Raw genomic sequence first — 20082 nt, 5'->3', positions numbered from 1 at the left:
GATTTGTAGACTAGTGTCAAGATTAGAAGACTTCACAGGTCTACATGTAACAAACAGGGAGTTCTATTTCATGCTGTTTTTGTCATAATTGCTATTTAAAACGTTGCGTACCTCGTATCCTCCCAGCTTGACGGTAACCGTAACGTCGATGGGATGGTTGACCACACCTACCACTGATCTGACCAATGAGATGAAGAGGAGGGGGAACCAGATAATACAGATGAGGAAGAAGATAATGAGTCCACCCATTCCATATTTCACTATTTTCTTCTTCTTTTGCCCTTTAGGCTGCGGATATTTCTGTGGGAAACAAATGTTATCGCATTAGTCTGGTTTGTTAAGAATTTATTTTGAAAGTAGCTGCAACCTTTGTAAAGTAGACAATCATTTCATGCTAATTCTTGAGTCAGACTCGGAACAACACCTTTGTGTTACAGGTTCAGGTTGAGCTCAAAACCTCAGGCCTAATTCAAGCTCTTAGTCACACATTGCTGATTGACACGACACGCTTTCCTACCTTCTCTGTTTCCCGGCTGCATTTGATGATGAAGATGTTGGCATAAATGTCCTCCACACACATCCAGTTGGACAGAGACAGTGTGGTGTCGGTCCAAACCCAGTCCATCACAGCTCGCAACTCCACCAGGAACGGCACCAGACGAAAACTAGACACACACAAATGGAGGGTAAAATGATTCATGAGCACACAGTATGTTACATGTTCTCTTGAAGACATTATGGGTTTTTAAATTTATATCTTAAACAAATGTCTTATTTGTGTTTGACCAGAAAGCATTAACAGGAACAAACTCCATACCCTTGGAACAGAAACAGATTGAGGTGGTTGTATTTCTTGGTCAGAAAGTTGCCGAGGATACGGGTCGGGTATCCACAACGGATCTGATAGGCTGACAGGCCAAAGTAAATGCACTTCACAAAGTACCACAGCTGGGCCACAAAGTTCTGATTGAACATCCTGATGAAGACAGAGGCAATCCAAGTTAGACAGCAAATCTCAATGAAAAACACGTGTTAGATTAATCTGAGGTCAGTTCACACACACAGACAATATCTTAAATTATTTGCTTTTGTGTCATTTGATATTTCATTCTATTTGAGGCTTAATAGTTTCCCTCCTTATTAACACAATGCAGCCTGTGAAGGAGGAGAACATAGTTGCTGATTGGTTAGGCTCCTGGTCTCCATAGTGACCCTTATTTAAGGCTCTCTTGATCATACCAAAAAATGAAAAAAAGCTGCTGAGTGAAGTTCACCTCTCAGTGACGGCAGGAAGGACGAAGAACATCCACAGGTGGATACCAAACACCAGAATAATCTGCAGGGTGATGAGAACCACATCCAGCTCCAATATGAGGATAAACAATGATAAAAACCTGATGCAGGTCCTGTCTAATGCTGTTATTCAGTATTGTGTAGTCAAAGTGAATCTGGAATGAAGCTGACCTGGAAGATGAGCTTTCCCAGCACGGCCTTCCGCAGGTACAAAGCTCTGTCAATGATCATGGTGCTGAACTGGATGAGCAGCATCACCAGGAAAGCCTCGGGAACCTGGTCGTCTGACAGGCTGGAGGCTATGTCAGCTGCTGCACTGTGTTTCTGAGGAAAGGAGCGAAACGTTAGGCGCAATTTCAATGTTAAGGGAATAAACATGGCTTCCTTTGACAGTCAACCATGAAATCCTCCTCTTCACACTCTTTAAGCTTGGCCTGTCAGGCCAGCTCTCAGCTAGTTTGACTCCCTCTTAGAGAGGGAGAAGGAGGAAGTGTCTAAATCGCACTTCCTGTCAACAGGGGGTACCTCAAGGTTAAGTACTCGGACCCCTTCTTTTTTCTATATACACAAACCAACTTGGTCATCCAATCACATGTCTTCTCTCTCACGATGCCTCACTAATATCTTAACCTGTGTGAAAGACAGGTTTCTTTGAATGCGCTGTATGTAAAGTGCCTTGAGATAACCTTTGTTGTGATTTGGCGCTATATAAATAAAGTTGAATTGAATTAAATGGATTCAGATATTCCTCTTCCATCCACCCACTTCACTCATTGCTTACCCCAAAAGCCCAAAATCCAAAGACAACGATGATGAAGTCGATGACATCAGTGAGGAACATCAGAGCATAGACGTCTGTAGCAGCTCGGTACTCAGCATGAAGGATATCACTGAAGAAACTCTGAGTTGGCTTGTAAACAGCATTAATTCTGCAAAGGAAGAGGGAGAACAGGAGAGATCAGTGTCAAAACTATAATGATATGAAATAGAGAACTACATCAAACACTCAACTTTGTGACATGCAAATAGTGAAAAATAGTGACACTGAAACTCACCCAGAGATGGATATTTGTTTCACCTTGTGTCCAATAAGCATCAGTCTCTTACTGGCTGCTTCCGCCCTTCTGCCTCTCTGCTTCTTCTTCTTCTTCACATTCTCATTATTGGGATCTGCACCGTCAGCCTCAGCCTCCACTATCACTGTCACCAACAGAGTCACAAAGGGTTAAAACATGTGGATACTAACCAGAAGCAGTATTCAACAGGAATAAGGATTAAAACGCACAAAGTTAAAGGAGAGGTTGAAGCTGACGATCAACCATGTCATCTTCAGAATCTTACATTGCTATGACAACCACTTATCATCTTATTTTACATTCCAGATATTTTTCACAACTCTCCCATGGTGCAGATGTTCCTCAGCTATCACAGAAGCACGCCACACACCTTTGCTGCCCCGTTGTTTAGTTTTCTTCTTGCGGAATCGGAGGCTGCTACTCTTCTTTGTTTGTTCCTCAATCGACTCCATGTTTTCTCTTTCCCTCTCTTCAGGATCCAGGTTCACAGGATCCAGATCCAGCCCATCATTCAGCCCTTCCTTTGACCCAGTGGGTGCTGTTTCGGCTGCAAGGGGCTCTGGGGGGACTGCAACAGAGCTGGTACCTGGTTCACAGCTCTCCACTTCATCCTGGATTGATAAACACAACAAATTAAGCAAATGTTATATTCAACAGCACGATAATGGTGTAAATTGAGTAAGGCCTCATTTACACGCTGCATTGACATGATCTATCTGTATCTGGATTCTGGATCTGCCCCCTGTATTGTACTGCAAGTTTCAAATTTTGGATTTTGTGGCAAGCCGACAAGAGAGTAATTCGAAAACTATAATGGAAACAGACTTTGTGATTTAGCGGTTATACGACACGACATACTGTGTTTTATTGCTGAGTAGGGGGTTTTGTGTGGGCCGAAGAGGAGCCAGAGACTTTCTTCAATTTAATCAGTGAGAAATTACTACTACACTAGACAGAAAGCATCAGCGTGCCAAAAGAATTTATCAAGAGCCGCAAGAGGATGAGTGTGCCAAAGGTTTTAACAAACTGTGGCAAGTCGCCTGTTTCAAATAAAAAAGCACTCAAGCAGAGGTTGTGTCTGAAAAACAGTCAAGTACAAGTGTAAGAATGAATTTCCTCCTCTTCTATGCATTCATATTATATGTTTTATATGCAGAATTATTATTATTATCATTTGATTTAAGTTTTCCTTTGTGTTGAGGTTTAATTTAGGTACAAATGCACAATAATGGACCTATACTGACTGTGAATGGTTTCCATGTGTGAAGACAAAACAAAGTTTGATAAAGAAATACGTGTACACACTCAGGACATATGTGCACAAACCTTTGGGGGTAGATCTAGTTTGGGCATTTCCAGGTTTGCCAGGGTGGATGGTGTACCGACTCGACCCTCCTCTTCCTCCTCCTCCTCCTTCTCCTCCTTATCTCTTCCTGCTTTCCTTTTTCCATCATTCTCCAACTCCACTCTCGTCCTCTCCTTATCTTTGCAGCTCTCTGGTGGGCCCTGGTCTTCCAGAGGGCCCTCGTGATCCCACAGGCCATAACGCTGCACACACACACACACACACACACACACACACACACATACACACACACACACACACACACACACACACACACACACACACATTTTAATTAAACATTCCTGGCAAATCACATCTGTGAAAACAAAGCAGCGATGAAATCTGCTCTTGGAAATTAATACATTTGTCATAGCTTTTTAGTTTTGTGGGCTATAAACCAAAGTGTCCTCACCATGAGTAGTGACCTGTGGAAAAACAGAGCCAGCAGCTGAAGGAGATCATATCTGATGTAGTTGTCTGTCTTTTCCAGGCCCAGGATGCGAGGCGGGAAGAAAGGCTTGTCTTCATTCAGAGTCATCTCATAAATGCTATTCCAGGGAAAGAAGCCAAACTGGAACAGGTATTTCAGAACAACCATCGCCTGTGGGGCAGGGAAGCAACAACAAACTGTGAACATGATTAATTCATCGTTTTTCATGGAGAAATTCTGCAGCCAGAAACTTTCATCCCATTTCAAATGCGTAAACTATTTTCAGTATCTTTACATACCTCTGTGTAGATAATAGCAGTCATCCAGAATTTCTTGGTGGGTCTTGGAATAGACAACATAGCCCATAGAAACACCAGTATGGGCAGGACTAATGATATGACAGAGGCAGTCGCCACGTTGTTAAACACAATGATGAAGTAGCACACCAGTTCAGAGTTTGCTGCCAGCAGGTTGTACAATGCAAACATCAATTTCAGCAGCCGACTCTGGTTGTCATAGAACTCTCTGCTTTGTTCCAGCTCCTCTATGAAGAACCCCCTGCAGACAGAGAGACGACAGAGATGCATCACAACAAAGGCCAACTTTTATTTAGTATTTAAGTATTCAGTTATATTTTTGTCTTTTTTCTAGTTTTCTAGTATTTTCTTCAATGCAATTTTGTTCAAATCTAGATTAATTCTGGAAATATCTCATAATAACAAGGCACATTTTGGCTTGTTTGGCCTTAGCAGAGGTATGAACACCTGAGGATTAAGGTTCTATATACTGTATGGTGACAGGAAACAGATCTCTACTCTTCTGCACATGCACAGGTTCATATCAATCAACACACTCCATGTAATAACAAATAAAAGGATTCATCCATCAATGATCACAGTGTTAACAGAATAATTCCAACCTCTCTCCCATGAGCTCGCTAGCTGTTCTGGAATGTCGCTGGTTTTGTTTGAATGGTTCTGGCACTTCTGCACTCAACATGGCACCAAGGTAGAGTTTTGGCTGAGAGGTCGGCCAGTCTGACACACCAGCACTGCCCACCTCCAGACAGCTGATCCAGAAGGAAAAGAAACACATCTAAGGATTATTAAGAACAGTAAATAATGCATTCTTCTCTTTTTAACAGCATATCAATACCAGCACTTTTGCCACAAATCAAAAGGGTTCATCCTCTTGAGATTCTCAATATATTTATCAACTTTCATGACATCTGTCCATTAAATGATAAGATATCTAAGATGTGTAAAGTTGACATTTTGGTCTGATCGTTATGCCAGCAGAGGACAGAGATAGTGAGCATCCATTACTAATGTCTGGCCATTTGTTTTTGTTATGTTGTGTACCAGAGGAAAGGTCAAAGTGAACATCAAATAACAATCACAGCCAAGACAGATCATAATTTCTGTCTCAAATAGAAGAAGGACTATATTAAATTCATTAATAAAGTAATTAGCGAGTAAAAGTCTGTCTTTAGTTGGTACACACACACACACACACAGACACACACCCACACACACACACACACACACACACACACACACACACACACACACACACTAACTTGAAATTTGTAGAGTTTTCAGCATCTGTCTCATCCAAACAGGTTTCCAGTGTGGGAGTCTCGCTGTCTTCACTGTATTCTGTGTCCTCCGCTGCTGTGTGGCGCTACTCACACACGCAGAGAGAGCAGAAGAAGAGAGGGACGGGATTCAGAGTGTGTGTGTGTATTAAATAAGTTAAGTAGTAAGTCAAGTAGAAGCATTTAATTGACGTTTTTATTATGAAATATCAATGCTTTAGTTAGAATTAGAAGTTTACATTGCAATTATCGTGATTCAATTGTAAGATCATGTGAGATCATGGAATATTATCCAACCAGCCTTACATACCTGTTCTATTTTGTGTATGATGAAGTAGCGTTCGTTGCACAGAACAGTAGACGTGTCTCTGTACTGTTTTGTCAGCAGGTTGAGCCACTGAGTCAGTCCGTCCACCACAGCCAGAATGACGGCCCACAAGAACTGCAGAATGTCCAAGATCCTCTGAACCATCTCCCCATGACCTACACACACAGAGAGATCATCAAAAACCTTTCTCAATAAAGGAAAAACAACAAGACAGACACTTTAAACTAAACCATTATTAGCTGCACTTTCAAGTATTAGAAGAGCAACTTTGAAGGAAAATCAAATAATCTAATATACTATTTCAATGAGGAAATTACAACAAACCAGACTCCTCTTCCTCAACATCCTCTTCTTGCTGGGTAACAGGCTGCTCAAAGACATCATCTGCACACCCTGACACACACACACATACACAGTTGTTTATCTAAATTGGCACAGATCCACCAACTTCAGAGGTAAGATTGAATACTAAATGGATGTATGTGTAAGGTATATGGTGTGTAAATGGATATTGAGACCCCAGCAGTGTGATTTTAATGTCCCGGGATGTGAAGATGTGCAGGAATGTAATAACCTGGCACAGAGCAGACTTCCTGTTGTGAAGCTTCTCTCCCTCCTGTCTGCTCCAGCCTGCTCTCCATCCTCAGCTGTCTCAGTTGTCTCTGCCGTCTCTGCCGCTCTCCCAAAGCCGTCTTCACACTCGTCACCCACGCCTGGTACGCCAGCTGAGGGACAAACATGACCACCAATCAGCAAAGACGAGTTGAATAAATGTGGCTCAGAATAACATTTTTTGCACAAATCAAATCAATATTTTTCATGTGATCAGGCTATGGAAAACCTATTCCCATGTCCTAACTTGATGGAAAATTCAGTTTTTCAGAACAGTTTTTTCAAGAATAGATTCACAGTGTTTACAACATTGAGTTAAACAGGAAAAACAGGAGTGTGTATAACCTGACAGGCAGTCTGTTTCTGAGGCTTCTGCTCTTCAGACTGCATGTCCTCTTCATCCTCGCTGTCAGATTCAAACAGGTAGTATTCTCCTGAGTGAAGCACTGCAGGGACAAGACACCATTTAGAACCCCATGTCCGAATTCCTTTAACTGGCTTTGTTTTGTCTGTAAACACAGATAATAAAAGGGTTTGTTTGTCAGACCTCTGGCATGGTCCATCCATGGCTGGTGCCATTTCTTCTTCTTTGATTTCTTCTTGTCTTTCTGAGGCTCTAAAAAAACAAAGAAAAAGATTGTTTAGAGAAAAGATTTGTTTATACATAACAGCAATTTTCATTTCATCATCCATAGTCTGACTTTTCCATTTCATGAACCTCCCTCACTTCTGATTGTGCCGTGTTACCATGGTAACCTATGCTCCACAGCTAACATGGGACAGAGCCAGTTATGTTCAAGCTAAGTCTGGCTGAAATATAAAACACCGCCTGATGAACGACCAACTCCTTTGGAAAATAGCTTCACCGTTCAATCAGGATCCCACTGAGATAACGTTAGGTGGTCTCTCCATGGAGGGGAGATAAGATATTTATATAATGGCAAAACCCTCTTGATTTCCCCGAGGACTCATCATTGCTGTCTGGCATTATTTGCAGCAGTGGTGTTGCTCTTTATGGTGATTATAACTTCATATTCTTCATATCCCACAAATACTATCCTTTGTTCCTCTGATGTGAAAAGAGCCACAAGTGACCGCTCCATCTTTTTAGGCCGATACCAAAACAAATACTATTCAATCATTCAACTATTCCAACTATTCAACTTCTCATTCAGCTTGTTTTATAACTTTGCCAATCATTCCTACCAGCAGCTGGAACCTCTGTGGATTCTCCACATTTATGTCCATCTCTGTACTTCTGTTGTTTGGAGCGAATTCTCTGCATCCTGAAAGGAGAGAAAGAGAAAAGAGAGCGGTCAAGAATAAAAGAAATTGCGTCTATGCTTCATTCACTATTTCATCCTCCACATTTCGGTATCTACTTCTACAGTATTTTTAAATACACAATATCACAAAGCTTCTTAAAAGGAGGCTGCTGAACTTCACTACTTACGATCGCTTCAGCTGTGAGAGAGATTTCTTTTCAGCTTGTTGGTGGAACTTAATGTTCTTAATTATACTTGCTCTGAAAAGTTCAAAACCCCTGAAAGAAAGAAGCATGTTTAAATGACACAACACAGGGACAGGTCTATCACAATGTTATCTGTTATAGTCACAGATTTACGAATTATGAGAAACCACAGTCAAGTGTATTCTTATTGTGTTGCAAGAAGCCCTGAACTGACACACAGGGACCATTAAAGTTCAAAACATTGAAGATTAAATGACACTCTTAAAGGCCCAGTTTATATGAATTCCCTCTATTCTGCTATTCGCTTCTACATCCATTCAGTGTGTCTTACCTGGAGGCCTGTCTAGCAGAAGCCTGCAGGTCTGCCGTGATGTGCAGGAAGTAGAAACTAAGGAAGACCCGCCTCTGGAGCAGCAGGAAGAGGAAACAGATACTGTCCCAAATGATCCCTGCCTCTTCTACCGGAAGGTTACATGTCTTGTCACTCACAGACTTTGCTGGCAGGAAAATAACGAATAACAGAAAGAAAGATACAGTTATTTGATAAAATAAAACTTCTTCCTATTAGATTTTCGAATAATAAAACAAATTACTTCACTTAATTCAATCACTAGCTAGAAAGTTATACAGAGTTCCTTCTCTAAATATTTATTACTAGAGATCAAGCGTACACAGACAACTCTTCATCGGTGTTGTAATGTCTTATTGTTATGTTCGGTACTTACGGTCATAGTAACCTTTGACTGTGCAAACCAGACTGAAGAGCTGGATCACCCAACAGAAACCCTTCTGCATCTCAAACACAAACACACAGGCCAGGATCTGAAACACAACACACACGCACACACACACACACAAATAGAATGAATGAATTTTTTTTCACAACGTTCATTTTACAGTAGTAGAGTTTTAATACTTTTCAATGTTTTTGTGTGTGTTTGACTTACTGACAACAGATTTTTAGATATGATCACTGCCACATTGTAGATGATGAGACAGTCCCACAGGGCCAGACGCGTCCTAGACGGTTTGACTAATAACTTTGTCCCAAACAGCAAAAAAAAGAAGCAGGCAAGCAAGTAACCCAGTCCAAACACAGAGATCCTTGTTGCCCCGGTGATGAAGATGATTGACAAAACAAACCAGAAGAGGTGACGATACACCAAAACCTTAGCCATGTCCAGGTAACTCCTGAGAGAGAGAGAGAGAGAGAGAGAGAGAGAGAGAGAGAGAGAGAGAGAGATGGGCAGATGTTACTTTAAGTACAGTGGGACACACAGATACAGACACACAAACAGGGAGACAGGTGACTTAGTTACCTGCAGTTGACAAAATTGGGAGCAGGGTTAAACAGTCGACCATCCATCGGGTCAGGATCGTCTGTGTTCTCTCCTGCTCGAACCATCCACTCCTCTGTGTGCTCACACTCAAACACCTTCCACTGCTGGGACGCACACATCAGGAGGACAAAGTCCGCTGTGGACATACACAAAATTATCCTCTTTATGCGTTCTATGGATCATGTTCTGTGGTTCTATAAGGGTTCATTGTAGTCCGTATGGGACATCGACAGGTCTGGTACGTGAATAGCAAATATCACCAAAGTTGTTGCAATATCACTGTAATATCTACAGTCTCACACACTCATACTGACCTATGAGGTTTTTAGAGTTTGGCAGGACGTAGAAGTCAGGCAAAAAGATCCATTTAATAAAAGATGAGTTCATCAACACTGGGGTTTTCCATCTCCACGGGTAGTCTATAATAAAGGTGAAAGACAGACAGGAACTGGAATTGACATCCTTACACATGTGTATCAGTCTGTGTTCAACCAACAGACCTACAATCTACTGGCTGGATGATACTTAAAGGCTTGTTGTCATCAGTGGTGCCCTCAAGTGTAATCATTATTTTCATTATTATCTCCATGCTTTGACATGTTTTCCAGTGACAAACTATTATGCTATATTTGGTACATCAGACTGACTTTAAGCTGCTTTGTACTCACCTATACAGAGGACAGGTGGCATACCCACACACAGTAGGTACTGGTAGATCATGAAGATGGATAGGAAAAGGCAATATTTGGGCCATATCTTAGCAATAGCCGCCCGGCGCCGCCTCACCAAAATGGCTACTAACCAACAACCATGGATTATAACCAGGAAGTTCATCCGCTGTCCGATCACATTCACTGTCATCAGGAAGCAAATCTTTCGAAAGGTACACACAGAGATGAAACAGAATAGTAGGTTAACAGATTGTAGGTTTGCAAAACTGAAATTCCTTATGCTTAAATACAGATTTAGAAGTTTTCAATGCAATTAAAACGCAAGTCCTCTTCCTATAGAAACTGAAAAAGAAATCAATGACAACATCTGTATGACATTTTTAGATAGACACTCTAAACAGGCAATAGTTAAATAAAAACCTAAAAACAAAGTCATATGCAGGTTTAGGAAACATTCATTCAGTATTACAGTGCAAATTGTTTGTTTTATTTCAAAATCTCAGTCAGTACTTAAAATACTGTATAGATGGAATTTACAATTTTGATTTATTGCCTATTAAGTATAAACAAAGTTTTAATATGCCAGACCTCATACTTGGCCGAAAGCCAGGAACAGCAGATCTCGAAACTATTGCAGCTTTATGGCTCATAAATTGTGTTCTTTGTCTATTCATGCTGTCAAAATGTATTCTTTGATCTGTCTTTGTGTCCTCGGATTCACACAGTTGCTGCTCCAGTAAATATCTATGACATCATAATCTCTATTAGGGCATACCTCCAGTCCAAACTTGTAGAAGGTGAAGTTGAGGAGGTACTTGATGCAGGAGATGAGACCTTGATCCAGAGTGTCCCTGGTGGTAGAGGGGAACAGAGTGTGGATGGTGGGGGGAGATCGCTGGAGCTGAATGTAGTGGTGAGTCTGATGACGGTACACTGTCGCCTCAAACACCAACAACATCAGCACTATTAAATGGTTCTGGAAAGAAATGTGCAAACAACTTGTTCAGTTACTACATGAATATATTGGTCGGCAGTCTCACTGTTGTTTTATTTTGTTTAACTTTTAAAAAGAGAGAAAAGGAGGTCGAAAAAAGCACAAAAGCACAAATTTGAACAAAAAGGTATTATATTCAATTCATAAACAATAAAAACCCTTATGGAAAGTCATAAAAATACATCCAAAACAGAAACTTTTTTCTTAACACCTTGCCATAAAAACATATCTCAACTCATAGTCCTTCCTCAATGATATACGACGGAGAAAATCCTCCATTCTCTGGAGATTTTGCTTGAATAACAATGTACGTAACATTAGACCGTCCATGGAGCAAAGAGGAAATGTGAAACAACAGAACAACCTACCAGCTGAGATCCAATCACAACGCAGACAGAAAGCAAATGATTGTAAATGCAAGGGAATAATGGCACCCTCTACTAGTTATAATGGGTTGCGTGTACCTTGCTGTATCCCAGTGCAGTAGCATCTTTCCTGATGCCAAACCAGTGAGCTGGATCGACCGGCCCCTTATAAAGTGAAGAGTTAATCATCTCCGCTGGTGACAAGTTGGTTTCATTTGCCAGAGGCTGGGAGGAGACAAGACACATTCACCTTTAACTTAATTCATCAATAAGCACTTATGTGTGTGATACTTGTGTGTGTGTGTGTGTGCGTCTTACCAAGGTACAATTGCTGGCGTACTCAGCAGGGTTGACGACACTGAGTTGATAAAGCATCTTACAGACAATGATGACACACACCCAGACAGTAGACAGGCAGGAGGCCATGTGTCTGAAGCGGCCATACGGCATGGCCAGAGACCACAACACCACTAGGACCAGGTTCATCACTGACGGCTGGCAGTACACACAAGACAAGGATTTGGTTCAAAATGACTCCAAACACACAATGACCATGCTAAAAGAGTGTTTACTCAGCTTCTTTTTACCTCTTCAAGAGCAACCCATACAGAGAAGAAGGCCACCATCTTCAGGATGTGGAGCTCCAGCAGCCTCCAGAGAAATACCTGAACTTTGGTGAGGTTGTCAGAGAACTTTCCGGAAAGAACCAGCAACCTGTCCATTACCAGGCCCCACTTACTGGGCAATAACTCTAGGGAGAGAAAGAGAATCAGGTAGAAGTTAAGTTAAGTTATTTTAAGGATTAAATAGAAGGTTGAATCAGGTCTTGTACTCCAACAAGTATTGTTCTGTGACAAAGCTGATGGAAACTTGGTCTAATTTGCCAACCAAACTCTAGTGCGGCTCATTTTTGATGTCACTATGATCTGAACAATTTCTCAACCAATCAAAGGGTGACCTATTGAGCTAGAGATTGATCCAGACAGGGTCATGTGTGTGATTATCTGTTACAAGGTAAAGGTAAGCTGTAATTCCTCAGGTGAACATGTTAAAGGTTGGCATGTTGTTAACTGACTCTGTTTGTACCTTCATCTTCAGATTCGTTATCTATACCAGGGACCATTTCTTCCTCTTCAAAGCCTGCAGCAGTGTTCCCAGCAGCTCCCTCACTCTTCTCCCGATTCTTCTTCCTGAACAAATGTGAGAGACACATCTTGCCTTATCAATATACTAATCAAAACTGGTCGTAACTTATGAGTGATAAAGGGCAGCTGGCATGCTACATGTGTTAGTCTGTGTGTAATCTGGGTCTGTGTGTTACCTGCGTATGGGTGTCACATCCTCCAGGTCTGTGATTCTCATGAAGGGTTTGTGGAAGTAGTGAAGCTGCAGGATGCAGGCGAGCAGGAAGAATCCAGGGATCAGGATGCTGCTGAAGAGCTCAGACAGGGCGAACGTTTCCAGGCCGATATCAGCAAGCCTGACCAAGAGCCAAACAAATAGGGTTACACTACACACTTGACATAAGCCACACACACTATACATGTTCTCTGCTATTATAACGTCAACATGCTTTAATCCAGAATCCACATATTGCACTCGGAGACAGAGGGAGAAACAGAAGGAAAGATACAGAGAAATACAGTAGAGAGTACAGAGAGGATAAGAGGCCGAGGGAGGAAAAGACAGGGACAGAGAGAGAGGGGAGACATAGAAAACAGAGACAGGGAGAAACAAGCTGAAAGAGGGAGAAACAGAGAGAGACACAGACAAAGCGAGAGAGGCAGACATATAGGATGAAGTATGAGCAGGTCCCAGGACAGGAGACAGATTGAAGTTGGTTTATCGCGACATACTGTTCGTGTGTGAAACCAGTTAAGGACATCCAGTAGTTGGGGAAATCTTCAAACTGGTAGGTGTAGATGGTGATGAGAACCAACATGGTGTAGGCCACAACAAGCCACCAGAAGGCTTTCAGCAGCCGCCTCCACAGAGAATAATAAACCTGGAGGAAAGGGAGAGGACATGAGGAGAAACACACTGTCAGTGTAATCTATAGTGTGGGTGGGAGGTAGAGTAGCATGACATTAAGAGAAAAGTACTCGTGCATTTCTCAAAAATTCCTCGTATGAGCAAGTGAACTTTTTGGAAACACAGCACAGCGCCTCAGGTTATGAATTGAAACATTGATGAATTCTGGTTAAAGTTCTGTTCGTCACCATTGTTAACATGCTAATTGAAGATCATCTAAATAATGATGGTCAAAATGACGTACTGTTACATTTAATCATTCTAATCATACAAAACAAAATGCAGATGTGTCGATACCTGATAGAGAGAGAGGCAGAGCAGGAACAGCAGCATGTAAATGATCTTGTATCCAACCAGCTTGCCAGCAAATGAGACCATGATGAACATGCCTCCACACACGTAGATCCAGTATTTGGCATAACAGCTCATCACCATGCCGCCCAGCACCTTGAGCACCGACTCATTACCAGCATGCTCGTCTAAAGGAAAGGAAAGAAGAATGGACTATTAGGCTGGAAAGGTTTCACTTATCCAGTTGTCTTCTTTTATTTGCAAAATTTGGACGTGACAATGAGCATGCAGTACATTTTAGAGACTATTTCTATACATAGAGAGGGGACAAAAATAATTTCAATAAAATAAGAATAATAAAAGAATAAATAAAAATAAATAATGATAAGTAATATGTATGTAATGTTTCTGTTTGATTCTGGTAGTTAAAATTACATCACTGTTAGTATGATGATGTCATTGCTGTAAGATTGCTGGATGATAATTTAGCATTCTAGATAGACTTAAATTCAAGTAACCCGATCACTAATTGTGTAACCTTGGACAGAAGAAATCCTTTCAAAAGTACAATGTTTGTGTGTTGTGTCACCTCCAGTAGTGACTTCCTGTAGTGGAGCAGTCATTTTCCTTTGCCTGCTGAAGTTTTCCTTCACAGACTGACGCAACAGCAGCCAGAAGGTTAAAGTGAAGAGCAGCTGGGGGCACAGACAGACAAACAGAGAGATATGGGTGTTGGTTATAAGGTACAATTACATTAAGTTGCAAAATTGCTCTTGCTTGTACTTTCTTTTCAACTACAAATAGAACTGACACTGATGAAGTTCTATATTTAATCCTACAAGTCATTCTAAGTTATATTAGAAAGAAGACAACTTAAGGCTCTTTCACAATTTACATATATTGTAGTTTTCAAACCACAATGACTTCAAAATACCCTATTACAATACATAAAGTTGTATTGTAACAGTCTAGAGATGTTGTGACATTGAAAGTCCCATGACGAGTGTGTAATCATCCAATCACGTGATCTCACCATAGCTCCGAGGCGAAGGCAAGGGTACTGGGCTTGGTCCAGTCCCAGCTGCCTGAGGCTCATGCTGCCCACTGTGCTGGGGAGTTCAGGCTGCAGCTCCATGGCCCAGACGTACTGCAGACAGCACAGAGCCAGGCCATACAGCAGGATGAACGGGGAGCACAGGGTGGCTGCGTGCCGTCTGCAAAATGTCAAACCAAACACATAACACACTTAGTCAGTTATTAGGATATTCATCACGTATTAGTTAAAGGGCTGCAGCAGCATCTCATCAACAGCTCAGCTCAGTTCATCAACTGTAAAACATTGATATTCATTCCTGTATCATTCAACATATAAGCCTAGTCAGTGAAGGAGGCTTCATGTTCTTATGGGGTGGATTCTTAGAATGTTACACACATTTTGGGGTTTCATATTTTTAAAAGTCAAAAGTTGTGAGGGAGACAGATGGAGAGACTTCAAAAGTGCCATTAAACTTTACAGCCCTGCATCTCAAATCTGAGACTGGGGGCAGATAGATCTTTCTAATAGTACGGTCCATGATTAGACTCTTAAAACATGCTGGAGTTTAATAATCCATTGTGGTCAATCTCAAGTTGGCAGTAATTGTATAATAATGTTGTTTATTCTTTCTGCTGTAAGTGCTGATTCATTTGAAAAGTCCTCACTGCATTACTTATTAAAGAAAACATAGATTTGGTGTTCATGATAAACTAACTCATACCGTACACAGAAATAATTAGAAACCAATACAAAATGACAAATATCTTCCTACCTGGCACGCAGCATCCATATGAGACACGCCCACAACAACAGCACAAACGTGAGCCAGCTGTGGTAAGTGATGCTCCACACCTGCACAACATGGAAAAAGTCGATGAGAACTTTAAAGTACTACATTAAGTTCATCTGAGTCAATAATGTTGCACAAAATATCCCACATATCCTGTGAATGGAAAGCATACAAGTCTGAGTTTAAATCGTGATTGAGGTGAGTTACCATCATGGCGATGAGAGCGCAGACGTAACTTTGTTGCATGACCACTTTTCCAAGCAGAAAAAAAGGACTTTCACGCTTTTGCCAGGTGGGGGCGCTACAGACACCTTCCAATTGACCTTCCAAGACACCTTCCAAAAAAATGTCAGTACACAGAAAAATACAAATAATGAATGATTCAGGCAGATCAATCAGATATTTGTGTTACATCATCATGGGTGACACTCTGATGATGTTTCCCATCCAGAATCCTATTTCCTGTCTGTTTTGAATTGTTCATGCTTGCACAAAAAGGCATGAAAGGACATAGAGAATACATAAATCAAATGTGGCAGCCCAAGGCAAGTTGTTAGTATCTTGACCTTTGAACTTGTGCCGCAGACCAATTTCATTTCTTTCTTGAAAGTGATACTTTGGCTGTTTGCGTCTGAATGAGGTCAGTTGCAGCCTTCTGGAGATATTTGCCGTTCACCTACTAAGTGGAAAGCCTCTAAAAGCTACTCTGATGTTGTAAGTTGAGTTAGATACAATTATGTCAACTGTTGTTTCAGAGCGTGATTTCCTGTGACATTTGACCCTGAAGCATCTGTATTTTTAACATTAAAAAGCTGAGAGACTGTTGTAGAGATACACATGCAGGGCTTTGTTAGGACAAATACAACTTAGTACCTAGAGAAAATTAATTTGACAATGCATAACCATCATTGTAGCATAACACGGTTCTATATGCAGTTTTACGTCTACATGTTTAGCTTTTACTGTGATATACATTACATACATATTTGCATGCGCAGGGCTGGTGAGTAAACGCCAAATATCTCAAGAATGCTGCTACTTATAGAAAATAATGTCAACCTTGTTAACTCAGAATTACTTAGAACCATGGTGCCAGCTTTGACACAGCCCACCGATGTCAGGTACATGCATAACACTTAATGGTCAAATCTAAAAGAAAAAATGTGAATTGTGCATTAAGGCCTAAAATTCAATATTACGACTTTGAAATGATGATGAATGATATGCAATGGTTGCCAGGGTAATGCCCAGTGTGTTAGATAACTGAATTTGGAGGCTTATTAATATAATACCCAGATCTGGATGACTCTCCCCAGTCATGGTTCCCGCTCTGCTGCCTTCTGGTCCCAGAGATAAGAGCATGAGCTGAAACATACAGGCACACATGCATAGAAACATGTTAAAGACATACAGTAACTATATACTGTCCCATAACTAAATGGAAGGGGGTCTCACCTCTAAAATGAAGGATGATTATTACACTGCAGACTTGTCAACATTTGGCATTGGCCTTCAAAATATATTTAGACTGAAGTTTATGAATAGCTGTTTAAGTGCAGGAATTATATAATTATTTGCTTTTACTTCTATCTTTAGTGTCCAGTCACTACCAGCCCACAAACTTACTCACTGACACAGTTAGTAGAGTAGTTACCTGTGTGTCCTCCTGATAACAGTCTTTCTGTTGATTCCATGGTCTTAATTCCACCTTCTCTTCAACTGACTCCTCCCCTTTCTGCTGCTGGGGCTCTTCCTCATCCTGTTCAATAGAAAAACTTTATCCAAAAAAGCTCTTCCCAAGACTTCCCAAAACCAAAGACTATATAACTAAAATGTATGAAGTGAGGCAACGTTTTATTTCTAGCAATTCAGCAAGACACACATTCAACCAATCAGACTATCAAGCCGTACATGAAAACATCAAAGCAACAGTTGAGACAACAGACACATCTGGGATTATATAATTGACCGCTATGATGGCACCAACAGAGCATCATGCCAAATACCTCTGCTCCTTCATGCAACAAACATGTTACGACCTCTGCAGGCTAACTCTAAAGAGTCAGGGTAGATACCTGCTCTGGAGATCCATGACAACCTGTCTTGAGTACAGTTGCTATGGTGATGTAGAGGAGGAACAGAATCCCTGGGTTGACATAAACTGGCCAGTCATGGTGGGAGTTAAGGCTGAGGTCATAAGGCGAGGAGCAGTTCCCAGGTTGGATGATGTCTTTCAGACCGAAGAGCCTGCAGCAAAACAAAGAGAGAAAGCAATTGTTTAGCTTTCTGGGAATGAATGTCCATCCCTCCCTTTACTATAATAATAAGCAGCTAATCTCGCTAAAACCTGAGCGATAGGAAAGACTCACTGATATGCACGGTCACCGATACGTGATCGCGTTCAAATAAGAATAAAGCAAACACAAAACAAAACAGTTATTTAATGATTCAATGATGATCCTCCAGAGAGCAAGGAGGAAGGCTTAAATAGGCCCCAGCATCCACACAACCAGGACATCTGCAAGGTTTAAAGGCCTGGTTGATTAAAGGTAGCTCTAGGACACACTTCTGTCTCGTGGTATAAATGTCACTATGCGCTGCAAAGCTTTTCCAGGTTACGAGATGTACGTTGTTAAGCTCAGCACTCTGTACAAATATGAATTCCCATAGAAGTAGATACATCCTAACTAGTAACTTAAAGGCTGTACACTGCTGCCAAATGCATGTTAACGACTAGAGCTGTGTAGTTGCGACATACGATATGAACCTTAAGTGAGCGGAAATCTGATGCAAGCAGTTAAACAAACAGGTGACCAAGAAACAGGAGCTCCGAAATCCTGCTGACAGTTTTTATTGGCAGGATACTGGATCATGACTGTGCTGGCTGATAAAATGACTACAATGAGTACACTTGTCATATACAGTCACATGTTTCGAAACTATTCCCCTTTTATCGGACCTGTGAGCAGACTAATAAGCGACACTGATTAAGAACTTCAACTCAAAAAGACTGTGATGTGTTTGCCAGGACATATTAATAGCAATCTATGAGAGTCCCATGTAAAACCATGAAGTAATAATAGACCATTCAGTATAGAACATGAGCAGGTAACTGACAGAGTTGAATCAAAGGTTTAGATTAAAGACTGCAGCATGTCAAAAAAAAAGTGTCTATGACTATGAATTTGACTATGAACCTGATATATGAGCATCAAATATCTCCAGAATAATGCAACTTGCACAAAACAATGTCAATGACTGAGTTCAGATGTAAATGAGCTGCACATCATGATCATCATTTTGGAAAATCGCTGTAGTATCACTTTGTCCAAGGATGCACAAGCACAACAAACACAGAGCAAAGGCTTTGTTTGTCTTCACTGTCTTTCTCTTCTTTGTCGTTGCTTTATATTTTACAGCAAAATGTGTTGAGAGGATCACACAGATTGTGCTGAAAGATGTGAATTCTGGAACGCTCACACAGGACTGAGAAATCACTGTTTATGTGACACTGAGCAGCGATGACAGAGAGTAACCACACTGCAGCATAGTGGAATGCTGTAGCGCTTGCTCGTCTCTCTCACTGGTTTGCAGGTTTTGAGAGGAAGTGAGGTGACTCAGCATCCATGACATGAAACCAACCTTTCATTCCACACATTCCAGTGCAGGAACCCCCCTGTTCCACCGCTCTGCAGCTACATTTCATTTGATTCTTCTCACTCTCTCACGCTCTTTGGTCTTGTTTTGTCCTGTTTCTCTTTCCTTCCAAAGGAAAGCAAATTAATAACAATTGAAGACTTCCTGATAGGAAGAGTGTGACCATTGCATCCTTCCAAGGTCTCAAGAAACAATTCCTTTTGTCTACTCGACTAGAACATTAGGAACAACGCGGTTGTGGACAAACTGCATTTTGAGTGACATTTTGTAGACATGTCAATTGACTGAATACGTGATTTCCTCTCTGTGTAGAGTTGACAGAGCCACTCCTGTCAAAGTGGGTGTCAATGTTTACAACATGATGAAGGATGAAGCAGAACTTATCTTCTGGTCACAAAGCCAGAAAATAAACACCATGAGAGTGATTTGCAATCAGCTAGACTTGTAAGTTAGTTAGTTGATTCAACTTTCTAAATCCCAACAGTGGGAGCCCTGATACGGTTGTGCACATTAGTAGTATTAGAAGTGTTACACAGTGGGGGGTCTTACCGGGCCCACAGACTGTGTGGTGGGAACAAGGTTTGGGCCAGCACACTCTGGTACAGGTACAGACAAACCAAGTGGCCAGCTGTGAAAAAGCCAACCATCACACACAGGGCGTTGAAACCCAGCTGACTGATGGGAAGGTGACACGCCCACCACGTGCACACACTGATGAAGAGCAGGAAGTAGATGGCTGAGAAGGCAGAGGGCAG

At 41.3% G+C, this 20082-nt stretch overlaps 1 protein-coding gene across 1 annotated transcript in view; it reads right to left on the bottom strand.

Moving 5' to 3' along the window:
• The window catches only part of piezo1 (piezo type mechanosensitive ion channel component 1 (Er blood group)), a 43485-nt gene that overhangs the window by 3876 nt on the left and 19527 nt on the right, over window positions 1–20082 (bottom strand). Inside the window, exons 6-47 of the mRNA XM_076164091.1 lie at window positions 19877–20082; window positions 17746–17917; window positions 17325–17429; window positions 16963–17035; window positions 15878–16005; window positions 15653–15732; window positions 14878–15058; window positions 14434–14539; window positions 13851–14032; window positions 13379–13527; window positions 12844–13002; window positions 12609–12712; window positions 12110–12273; window positions 11841–12017; window positions 11622–11747; window positions 10939–11139; window positions 10161–10365; window positions 9807–9911; window positions 9472–9628; window positions 9100–9343; window positions 8878–8974; window positions 8484–8649; window positions 8135–8224; window positions 7888–7967; window positions 7229–7297; window positions 7027–7127; window positions 6644–6794; window positions 6394–6462; window positions 6052–6224; window positions 5724–5827; window positions 5064–5213; window positions 4444–4702; window positions 4127–4315; window positions 3696–3917; window positions 2740–2980; window positions 2349–2493; window positions 2075–2222; window positions 1465–1617; window positions 1275–1336; window positions 818–976; window positions 518–665; window positions 112–300 (exon numbers count right to left, since the gene is read on the bottom strand). The exon at window positions 19877–20082 is cut by the window's right edge and continues 8 nt beyond it. Coding sequence (XP_076020206.1) covers window positions 112–300; window positions 518–665; window positions 818–976; window positions 1275–1336; window positions 1465–1617; window positions 2075–2222; window positions 2349–2493; window positions 2740–2980; window positions 3696–3917; window positions 4127–4315; window positions 4444–4702; window positions 5064–5213; window positions 5724–5827; window positions 6052–6224; window positions 6394–6462; window positions 6644–6794; window positions 7027–7127; window positions 7229–7297; window positions 7888–7967; window positions 8135–8224; window positions 8484–8649; window positions 8878–8974; window positions 9100–9343; window positions 9472–9628; window positions 9807–9911; window positions 10161–10365; window positions 10939–11139; window positions 11622–11747; window positions 11841–12017; window positions 12110–12273; window positions 12609–12712; window positions 12844–13002; window positions 13379–13527; window positions 13851–14032; window positions 14434–14539; window positions 14878–15058; window positions 15653–15732; window positions 15878–16005; window positions 16963–17035; window positions 17325–17429; window positions 17746–17917; window positions 19877–20082 — 6189 coding nt within the window. The remainder of the gene's footprint in view (window positions 1–111; window positions 301–517; window positions 666–817; window positions 977–1274; window positions 1337–1464; window positions 1618–2074; window positions 2223–2348; window positions 2494–2739; window positions 2981–3695; window positions 3918–4126; window positions 4316–4443; window positions 4703–5063; window positions 5214–5723; window positions 5828–6051; window positions 6225–6393; window positions 6463–6643; window positions 6795–7026; window positions 7128–7228; window positions 7298–7887; window positions 7968–8134; window positions 8225–8483; window positions 8650–8877; window positions 8975–9099; window positions 9344–9471; window positions 9629–9806; window positions 9912–10160; window positions 10366–10938; window positions 11140–11621; window positions 11748–11840; window positions 12018–12109; window positions 12274–12608; window positions 12713–12843; window positions 13003–13378; window positions 13528–13850; window positions 14033–14433; window positions 14540–14877; window positions 15059–15652; window positions 15733–15877; window positions 16006–16962; window positions 17036–17324; window positions 17430–17745; window positions 17918–19876) is intronic.

Source organism: Genypterus blacodes, unplaced genomic scaffold, assembly GCF_046128005.1.
Source record: "Genypterus blacodes isolate CSIRO-AG114 ecotype Tasmania unplaced genomic scaffold, CSIRO-AGI_Gbla_v1 ptg000012l_1, whole genome shotgun sequence".
Classification (NCBI taxonomy): Eukaryota; Metazoa; Chordata; class Actinopteri; order Ophidiiformes; family Ophidiidae; genus Genypterus; species Genypterus blacodes.
The sequence above is the reverse complement of the archived record's forward strand: the minus strand, read 5'-3'. Positions and strand labels throughout refer to the sequence as shown.